Source organism: Alligator sinensis, unplaced genomic scaffold (genome assembly GCF_000455745.1).
Source record: "Alligator sinensis unplaced genomic scaffold, ASM45574v1 scaffold969_2, whole genome shotgun sequence".
NCBI classification, from domain to species: domain Eukaryota; kingdom Metazoa; phylum Chordata; order Crocodylia; family Alligatoridae; genus Alligator; species Alligator sinensis.
In genome coordinates, this window is record NW_005842481.1 from 350,057 (window position 1) to 361,256 (window position 11,200).

An 11,200-nucleotide genomic window follows, 5' to 3' on the forward strand; every position below is an offset into this window, starting at 1 on the left:
CAGGGAATGTGGGGCAGGCACAGGCCTGAGGGGCAGGCAGCAGGGGGCCACAGGGGGAACAAGGGGCAGGAGAGCAAGGGATGGGATTCTGGCCCCTTGCCTCCCCACAGCTGCTTTCCCTGCCACAGCAGGTGGGACTTGAGGGGGATGAATTTAAGATGATTTTCCACAAATTAGATTCTATACATGGAAAATGCTAACAAATTTATATTTTTCCATGTACAGAACCTAATTATTGGGGCAGTCATCTTAAAGGCAAAGTCTTGGATCTGGGTAAACACGGTATATAAAATAGAATAAAGATTTTTATTTTTAAAAATGTCTTTTAAGCATGCAGAACCCTATCTCCATTTACAATAAGTCCCTTAATACCATGCTAGCAGCTAAAATGAGTCTGAAAGTAGGTGTAAATAATACCAACCTAAAAGCATCTTTGCACTGCTAGTGTGGTGTGTTTGGAAATCAGTTAAATTAAAATCAGGCCCACAACATTTTGAATATATGTACTTAAACCTCCCACATATGCATGTATTCAGGATATGGGTGTGCTGCAATTCTTTGTATGCACACGGATATACAATTATCTGATTAAATCAAACACTTGCATATTTGAGATCTGCAAGTTTAATTAATAAATGTATCCCTGGGCATTTGGTGTAGTAACTATACAACAATGGCACAGAGTAGGCCTGCTTGTTCAAATACTGGAATCATGTCCAGCTTATTAGATGTGGTACCTGAACTAACTTATTGAAAGGTATTCTGGTCTTGAATACATGTTTTTCATATTTCATATGAAATTCATTATTACAAAAAAGTAACCGACCCTTTGAAGCAGGATTCTTTTTCCTCTGTTGACCAGAATTGAGAAAGGAAGTTTTAATGTATTTGGCTATTTTGTTTAATGTAGATGTACTATAACAAACAAAGCTGAGTTGTAAAACATGAAGATTCTCTCTTGGTTTGGAAAAAGCAGAGCTAAGGGAAAGCAGGGAGATGAGAAAACTGGCAACAACGACACTGATCAGTTAGAAAACAAAGGGTTTTAAGTCCCTAAAAGCTAGATGTTACGTTCAAACTTATAGGAATAAGGAACTGAATTAGATTGCTAATGAGAGGCTCATATTTTCTCCTCTAAATCAACAGACTTAATCTATCCCATGTTGGTGGCAGTGAAAAAAGGTCATTGCCTTCTGATACATGTTTGGTGGTGCACGCAATAGACAGTCTGTACCTTGGAGCTCTAGCCATTAAGTCAAACAGACACATAGATGAGACACATTTGAAAGCCCAGAGGAAGGAATGACTAGAGTCAGATGTTTATTTTTTCTCGAGGGAATTATGGAAGGAAATGAGACTTCAGGAGACATCGAAATGGAAAAGAAATGAATGGCTTGACTTGACCTATGCAAAATAAGTAGTTGGCCTCTATCCATTTCCTAAGTTGCTAGCTGTGCATCGTATCTCATAAATTGCCATCATGGCTGGTAATTAAATCATTTTTCTTGTAATCTCATACCAAAGCCAAAGATTTAATGGCCATAGAAACAGAAATTCCCCCCCAACGCCTGTTGTTTTCCAAGGACTGTGGCATTTAGGACCATATTTAAAAACCTGAAGCCTCTGAACAGTAATGCAATGAGAAATACAGTGTATCTTTTCACGAGGAAAAGATAAGGAAGGTGCCTTTAGCATATTTTGCGCTATCAGAAGCAGGGAGAATTCAATTAAATTACACCAGGGTGGAATTTGACCTTGTGTCTTTTAGAGCACACTGACCATTCTTGCCTTATGTGAGTTTTTATTTTATGAAAATGTGTGTTATTTATGTAGATAGTGCTTGTCCCAATTAGGCTGTGTCTACTCAGTAAATTTACCATGGTTAGCAGCAGCTCCTCCAAATGCACTGCACCACTCCCAGCAGAGTAGCTACATCTGCAAGTGCCAATTAGCCCACCCCAATGGCTAAATAGATGCATTTATGCTCCTTCCAGTTTAGAAAGTAAAAAGCCCAGAGAGCACACCTACAAGCTATGGTACGTTTACCAGGTAGACATAACCTAAGGCTTAAGAGCTCTTTAGCTATATTCCAGAAACCAGGGGTTGAGGGAAAAATTTTCAAAAAGGCCTGAATTCCAGTTTCAAAAATGATTCTGGCACTTTGGGTACCTAAATCCCATTAACTTGTATAAGATCTTTTAAATGTTACCCTCGGTAATTTTCTTCTAGAGGGAGAATTACATATTTTATCTTGCCTTCAAAATAAGCTCTGACTGAGCACATAAAAAGAGTCTGAGGGGCAAGGATTTTTTATATCTTTTATTGGACCAACTGTATAGTTGGGAAATTTGTTGAATAAGAAGAGCACTGTGTGCTACATTAAACTGTTTCACTCATTTTTCCAGTTGCAGGTTCAAGAAAAGTTAAAAAATCATGTTTATTGTTGCTTCTACAAACTATGAGCTGAGTCATGGGAAACTGGTTCCTCCTGGCTCCAGGGGGGCACCAGCAGCTGATCACCAACCGGGGAGGGGTCCGATCGCCAACCCCAGAAGATGTGCCGACAAACTGGAAGTGCCACAGGCAAAACCAGAAGTGCTGCCGGCACTTCTGAGGGAGGGGGCACGAACCGGCTCTCCCCACTCCCCGGCCAGAGAGGGCCAATTTCAGGGGGGAGGCATGCCCCCTGTGTCCCCCCATATGTTGCCTATGAGCTGAGTACACACAGAGCATAGGGCTATGAAACAGGAATGAAGCTATGTACACAGTTAGATATGAACTTTACATTTAAGAGTGGCAGTTTTCAAAAAGCTCTGTATTGGTCTAACTCATCAATGGTAGTTTCACAGTTAATTTCAATGGAAACAAAGGTTGGCCAATACTAAGAATTCTTTAAATATTCCTACACTGGCTATAAACTGTTTAGAAGAACTCATTTAATTAAATATGTCATGATTCGTAACAAAACCCGGTCCAATAAAGAGGTTTACCAGTGGTAGGGACCTACCTAAGTCACAGTGAGACACAGGGTTTTTCGCAGTCCACTCATGGCGCGCACAGCCAATTTCACAGGCATTTTTGCAGTGGCCCTGCCCCTCACTGCTGATTGGCAGAGGGACCCTGGTGGCCTTGCCCCTTCAGCCAATTGGTGGAAGGTGCCATCACTCGGTCTATGTCACTACCATTTTTTTTGTCCCGCTCCTCGCCACTGATTGGTGGAGGGCCCCTTCACTCAGTGTACATCACTACTGCTATTTTTGTTGTTGGTTGATTTGGTGGGAAGTTGCAGCCAGTGCTGAATTTCTCAGCAATTGGACAACACTGTTCATGGACAACACTGTTCTTCACAGTTTCTGCAAAGTCTGCAAAACTGCAATTTAAGTAGGTCCCTACTCATGGTATCTGAGATTAACTGTCTTCCCTCAAGTGTTGCAAGACTGGAGATGTGCCTGACTGTAAGACTTCATATTTGTAGGAAGGATTCTCAGAAAAAGCCAGCCCCTTCTCTCTCTCCACACAGCCAACAGCAAATTAGAGTCATCTTTTACTGAACTCTTAGGAGGCATCTTTTTTGTACAAATGTCAGGCTTTGAACTGAATTCTGAATTCATTTCTGAAAGATATTTAAAATTTTGGTTTCCCTGGAGGTATTTTGTGGACATCGTTCCTGGTTCTATGTCATATGAATAGTCGTCTCTGCTTGATACTCTGAGCATATTATTGAGGGTCTAAATAGGTACCTATACCTCCTATTCTCACGTTTTCAAGTACTCGGAAACTCATTTTGTATACTGATTTTTTTTAGTAAACTTATAATCACTAGAGGAATAAGGTTCATGAAAGAAATATTAGTGAATAAAAATATCCCAATGCAGAATGTCTAAAAGAGAGCAGCAACTCATCTCCATGAAATATTAGACCTTTCATGCAGTAAAAAGCGGCATCAGTTTTTTTCTATGACAATTGCCATGAATTATTCATACATACAATCCATCAAATCTCTTTGCTTCTCGCTTAAGTGATCACCTCTTATCTGTGCCTCATACAGGAAAAATAAATAAATAATAAGTAAAGGAAAGCTGGGGTGAGTCACTGGGAAGCAGCAATCAAAATATATTAAGCAAGAGATATCTCCTGTACTTATATGGATTAACTCCATGATACCGGCAGTCTGAAATTTTCTAAATAAAACAGGTTCTTTCTGACTTCAGACTTTGCTCCAACTAAGTTTTAAATGCTGACAGTTCTGTGTATTGGAGGGAGACAGTTTTGCCTGAGTTATGCCATAATCGTAGCTACTGACAGGATAATAATGAAATCAGGACATGAGAGGTTATCTTATGCTGGAAAGGACATAGAGTTGCCTGTAATATATGCCAGTGATTCTGTACTTGTATTTTCTTAACCAGATATCTCAATGGTACAATTTTATTGCCATTTTGTCTTCGTGATTTTAGATGAAGATTTTTGACAAAAATAAAGACGGACGATTGGATCTGAACGATCTGGCAAGGTAGATTTTAATAGTACTGATATGGCTCGTTAGTTTCTGCAGGTGGATCTGGCAAGTGGGTGGATTATAAGCAATAGCCTTCCACCTCTGGAGGCCTGAGTTTGAATCCTACCACTCAGGTGAGATCAGCTTCTTCTTGACCCAAGTATTTCTACTGTCTGGTTCACCACTACTACAATATCTAAGTGCCTAGTGAATAAGAGCTCTAAATTATGTCAGGATTGTTCTCCCCTTCATCTATACACTCTGCATGTTGAGGAGATTCAAAGGCAGTGTCATGCTAGCTGCTGGAAAGTCCTGAAGCAGTATTTCTCAAATAAGGAGTCACAAGCCCAAATGGTGTTCCATACTTTCACCAGCCTTGTACTTACCAAAATAAGCACATAGGGTTTGGCTTGTGATGGTATTTTTGTTGTTGAAATGAGGTCCTGTCCTAACATTTTTGAGAACCATTGAGATACTGCCTGCACTAAAGGATTCTGGGCTGCATGTCCAGAAACAGCTGAATGAGGAAAAAGCATGAGTTCTCATACATGGTTATTCAGCTGTGCCTTGTCCTCATCCCTAGCTATGCCAACTCAGAATCTATCAATGCTCTCCAATTTATATTCCATATCCTTGTGAGTTTAAATATGTATATGGAGACAAAGAGAATGAAAAATAACATACAGAAGCTGCTGTTACAATTTTTTTTCTAGACATAGCATAGTAAGTAGCCCCCTTACAATGCACACTAATAATCTGGTACTTAATAATGAAGTGAATTGTGTAGATTAAGTTCTGCTTAGAGTGAATATCGGTCACATCACAAAACTTTCTGTGTGGGGGCACAATTTGGCATTTTCTGTTCAGAAACTTAGGACTTGAATAGCAGCCAAAAAAAAGAAAAGCTTTTATCAGTCCTTCGTGGGAAAATTTGACCACTGTCAGCATCCAAGCCAGTATTATTTTGTCCTTTACTTTCACAGCCACTAAATTCAACTATAAGATAATGATAAATTTTCTATTTTTTTTAAATTCAGCAGCACAATCCACATACAGCGGGATAATTGGATACTAGCCTCCCTTTGGAGGTAGATGTCCTCGCCTGGTATTACTGTTGGAAATGTTCTGTAAAGGGCAGGTGTATGAAGGAGTACATTTTTTAGAGCGGTGATCGAAGGCATTTGCACAACTCTTCCCAACAACTAGAGGGAAGGAATTATGTTCACATTAGCCACAGACCTTCCTTTAAAATACCCCTTGCAGTAACTTTCTTCTTCAAAGGCCTATAATCTACAGTCCTTTTTGATTTATGGACAAGCAGAACTAAAAATTTGTGTGCAGACAATAATTGAGTAGATCATAATTTATTTCTATCTCTCTCTTTAGGATTCTGGCGCTCCAGGAAAATTTCCTCCTTCAGTTCAAAATGGATGTAAGTAGCACTATTTCCTAATTCATTCATTCAACTTATTTCAGCAAAGGTAATTCAGGCCTAACTTCAACCCATTTTCTTTTATTTTCCACTCAGGCTTGTACTACAGAAGAAAGGAAGAGAGATTTTGAGAAAATTTTTGCACACTATGATGTTGTGAGTTCTCTATAGTCATTCATGATTATATTACATATATTATGAAGCACATCCGGACTGAGATGTAATGGAAGCACAGTAATGGGAGGCGCTACACTGCCAGGACTGCCAGCAATACTTACCAAATCACAAAAACAGCAGTAGTTTTACCTTTATGCCCTTTGAGCAGTTGGGTACCACCTGCATGTCTCAGTCCATCAACTAGAATGCTACATCCTATATCCTTGTTCAGTATAGCAGCAATAGGACACCGCACAAATGAAATACCCGGGTTGCCTCCTCTTGCTTGGAGAGCTACCTTTTGTTGTCATTGGCTAGTTTCAGAAGGCTGAGTAGGATAGTCCCCAGAAGTTGTCCCAAACAGGTGATGGAAGATGTCACCACCATGTGAGGGGCCAAGAGAAGTTGCAGGCAGATGGCTTGGGTGGTTGGGGGATGACAGGAACATGGAGTCCTGAGGGGAACTTTCTCTTAGTGAAATGCATATGATGTTTCCTCTGTCTTTCAGAGTAAAACAGGAGCACTTGAAGGTCCAGAAGTAGATGGCTTTGTCAAAGATATGATGGAGCTTGTCAAGGTGTCTTCACAATTCTTTGCTTTTATCATTTTCCATCATTGTCACGGGAAACGAGTTGTGTATGTTTTTAGGCAGTAATGTAATTTCCCAAGCCTGAAACTCTGGAGTCAAATTCAGGTTGTCACAGGGAAAAAAATGAATTTCCTGGTCTGAGTATAAACACTGTTGGATATTGGTTTCATCGTGGTAGCATTGTCTGACATGCAGACTGGAACAATTTCACACAACGAATGCTTTCTACTTAACAGAGGCCCATAATAGTTTATATTCTAAATTAGACAGACAGCACAGTTCAGCAAACGTAAACTAAAAGTGCAGTCTTTGCCAGAGGTATTGTCAGTCAGCTCTGTGCCAGAGGCAGCTATCAATGCCCAGGGCAGTGCTAGCTGCCACAGTATAGATCACAGCAGCATAATCAGCATCACTTCAACTGTGGCTATTTTTGTGCCCCCTCACACCTGGGCTGCTGCTTCAATTGTCCCCCCTCAGATATACTGCTGGTCTCTGGCAGGTACCTATAAACACATATGCACGTACATACCCTGGAGCTCATTAACTGAGCTGTAATGGAAAGCTTTCATGGGCAGTATCTGATTCTGTCCTTTCTCTTGCTCCCCATTTTGAGGACAAAAATAAGTTAGTTCTGAACTTATTGGGCCGCTCAACAAAAATAAGTTAGTTTGGCACAGGGGCATATCTGGGGAGGGTGCAGTGGTGCAATTGAACCCCGCTTTGATTCCTGCTCCACCCACACTTAAAACCAACTGACTGGAAGAGGGTACAGCATTTCTAGTGAGGAAGTTCACTCCCTGGTCAATTGACTTCATGGCTCATTATTCTCTCCCTGATTCCTGCTAATCTCTCTCCACGCCACAGGTGTTAATGATCCTTTATCCTTTTTAATGGTCTTGATGTTTTGGTATTTCAAACTAGCCTTTCTTCTCCAATTTTGTGGTCTGTTAGCCATTTCTGGTAATGTCTCTCTCCTATTTTACAGACTGTTTTTAGCTCTTACTGAAACTTTAACTCAGGTGTGGTAATAGTAACTCAGGTATAGAAATGACTGACAGTGAAGTATTGGAGGCTCTGTCAAGACACTCAGTAAAGCTAGGTTTTGTTTTATGAATCTGAATAAGAGATGTGCATTTAACTATAATGACTACAGGACTAATGGCACAATACTTTTTTTACTATTTTTTGCCTTGTTTTTTGTGGGTTTATTTATATATATATATACACGCACTCTAGCCAATTCCTGCACATTCCAATAATTATATATGTTTTGCTTTGATATTAAACTGAATAATATATAGTGTTAGCCCTCTACCATATTAGTAAAGCTTCTAGTTTTTCTTTAACTGGAGAAAAATATGTGTTGTGTTATGTGACAATGTGCCACACCATCTGCAACCCCTTTCCAAAATCCTAGCTCTACGCACGGCCTGGCAAAAAATGCCTCCCTATGTAAATATATAAATGAAATTTTTTGGTAAATTGTTAATAGATGAGAGGATAAGCTTTCACTAACATGCTTTTCCCATTTGCCATGCTGCCTGAGAAGGCTTTTGCAGACCTTAGTAACCAAGATAATGATGGAGCCAGAAAGAAAAGAAGACATTTGGCAATATGATTGGGAAACCATTCTTTCCCCAAAGGAATTATTTCTTCTTCATCATCATGATTATCCTTTTTATAACCATTGTTGAATATAATGTTTTCAATAAAATACATTCTGAACTTGAATCTGTTCTTATTATGCAAATATAAGAACTAGAGGCTGGCTATACACATTTGATCACGTGCTAATTAGTATGTGTCTAATTAGAATGCTCCAGTATAGTCTCACCGTCACATGTATTAAGCCCCTGCTCATTTTGAAATAGCTGGCGGGGAACACTTTATCTAACCTTCGTTGAATGAGGTTTAGATAAAGCATCCCGCAGCCATTTTAAAACATGTGGGGGCTTAATACACACGATGGTGAGTCATTTTAAATACAGTAGTTGTCTGGGAACCTCTCTAATTAAAATGCCCCTCCTCACCGCTCTAATTAAAATGCCCCTCCACCACCCCTGAGCATGTGTATATGCAGCCAAAGATATCAATACAAGGAAAGGATACAGCATTCACACAATACAACAGGATCATATCACCATAGGAAAGAAGGGTTAGGAGAGACCTCCTGAGGTCATCTAGTTCAGCCCCCTGCCCAAGGCAGGATCATCCCTGACTAAACCATCCCAATCAAGTGTCTGTCTAACCTACTCTTGAAAATGTCTAGGGATGGAGATCCCACAACCTCTCTAGATGGCCTGTTCCAATGCTCAACCACCCTAATAATGAAAAAGTTCTTCCTAATCTCCAAGCTAAATTTCCCTTGCTGCAGTTTGAGGCCATTGCTTTTAGTACTGTCCTCCATGGGCTCAGGAAATAGTCGGTCTCCATCCCCCTAATAGAAATATACATTCATGTGCCTGTGGTATTTCTTGTGTTTAAAGCACAAGACTGAACCACATTATTATCTTAGAGAATAGTGACAATCTACACATTATCAACATGTAGCAAGTTTGTGAGAGGAAGCAGGTTTAAAGGACAGGGCCATGGGTTAGAAGGTCTAGTCCCAGCCTAGTTCAGTTGTTTTTCCCTTGGCCAAATACAGAAATCATGTTAAGACTTCCTTGCAGTCATTTAGACTCCCATAAACCTTATTAAATCTATCTTCTTGTGAAGAGGCACACATCTACCTTTCTCCCTGTTTCACTTGGGTTGATGTGGCCCGCTTGCTTGGTATTTCCTCCTTTGCATTCTTTAGTCACTCTAGAATTACCAATGCCATATGAGGTTGGAAAAATGATGACTGAGATACTTCCTATCCTGATGACTGATTCTTTCTTTTGTCTCCAGCCCAGCATTAGTGGTGTGGATCTGGATAAATTCCGCCAGATTCTGCTTCATCATTGTGACGTGAACAAGGATGGAAAAATTCAAAAATCTGAACTAGCTTTGTGTCTTGGGCTTAAGATGAACCCGTAAATTTGAATGCATTTCATCTTTTGTTTGCAAAGTTTTCCTTTGTACGAACCTGCTGCTACTGGTAGAACTGTTTCAGTGCTGTGCTAAAAATCTGTGTGATAGTGCTGACTGTAGAAGGTAATGGCACCCCATCAATGGAATGAAAATGCATCTGCATGATGATACAACAACTGGGGAATGCAAAAAAAGGCCTTTTAATTTATTAATTAGATTCCTGTTGCTCACAGAAGCATTCATTTGTGGGGTTTCTGCATTTTTATTAATGATATCTGTGTCCACAGCTTATCAGAAATGGGGGCTGATCTACTACTGATGCCTTCATAAGATATTGTCAGTCAGTTCTCTAGAACAGGTCAAGTCTTTCCTTAACATGTAATATCGGTACTCTCATACCATAGCTATCAAGCCCTTTTGATGATCACCTTCAATGTGAAATCATTACATTTCTAAACATAAGCATTGTGCTTTATTTGTGCATATGGCATTATAATATTGGATGGATGACAGTTTATTTGTGCAAGAATAAAAACCACAATTAAGGAAATGCAGCGCGTGCTTATGAATTATTTTTGGAAAGCTATACACAAGACACGGCTGTTCTATCACAAGTTGATAGTGCGTAGTATGAACATTTATCATCTCACACTTTGAGGGGCAAGTGCATGTGTGAACTTGTCAAGCCTTTGTCGTAAGTATGCAAGGCAATATAGTACTGTGGAAACTTCTTAGAGAGATGACACACAAGGCTAAATCCTCTATTGCCTTCACCTGTCAAATTAGCCACTGCAATATCTGCAGATAACCGCAATATCTGATACTTACGTACACTGGTGATTTCACATACCAGGCATGCCCTGCATTTTCCTTCTGGGTATCTCACTATGGCTATTTATAATGGCTTTGGTTCATATAGAACACTGTGCAAGTTCTAGGCCCCTGCTCACCCACAGGACTTTTAACTATATATTTCCTGCTTTCTCCAAGCAAAATTCTTTAACTACCAGGCTGTGCCCACTCCCATTTTGAAGCTGTTAGGCTAAAAGGAGAGAGCCCTTCATCTCTTCTATTTAATACCTAGGAAGTACATGCACAGGGCAATCCTGTTTCACTGCAGGTGGAAACAAAAACCATACTGTGTAGAAGTGCTAAAAACAGCAGTCACACAGCTGCTTAAGTGCCATTTAGACACATAAGGATGAAACATAAAGGTGGACAAAATAGCTTCACTTAGGGCCCTAATCCTTCTATTAACACAAACCTAAGTAATATGGCTTTGTGCACAATTTCCCCATAATTTTAGATTTTTTTAAAATCAGTGGATCAAAAATACACACTTCTGTGCCTTGTGGAGATAGGATTATATACCTCACACTGCTCGAGTTGCTGCTGAAGACTCAGGGCTAAAGGGCAGTAGCATTTCTTGCCCCCTGAGTTCCTCTACTTCAGAGGATATGCCTAACCAATATAAATAGGTCAGGTATCCACTGACCAGACTAGTGGTGCA

The 11,200-nt window shown here is 40.0% G+C and overlaps 1 protein-coding gene across 1 annotated transcript in view; it reads left to right on the top strand.

The window, feature by feature from the left end:
• SCGN (secretagogin, EF-hand calcium binding protein) overlaps positions 1-9,744 on the top strand; it is a 48,536-nt gene extending 38,792 nt beyond the window's left edge. Inside the window, exons 8-12 of the mRNA XM_025212751.1 lie at positions 4,458-4,513; positions 5,885-5,930; positions 6,027-6,086; positions 6,595-6,663; positions 9,568-9,744. Coding sequence (XP_025068536.1) covers positions 4,458-4,513; positions 5,885-5,930; positions 6,027-6,086; positions 6,595-6,663; positions 9,568-9,696 — 360 coding nt within the window. The 3' untranslated portion in view covers positions 9,697-9,744. The remainder of the gene's footprint in view (positions 1-4,457; positions 4,514-5,884; positions 5,931-6,026; positions 6,087-6,594; positions 6,664-9,567) is intronic.
• Positions 9,745-11,200: the final 1,456 nt, after the last annotated feature.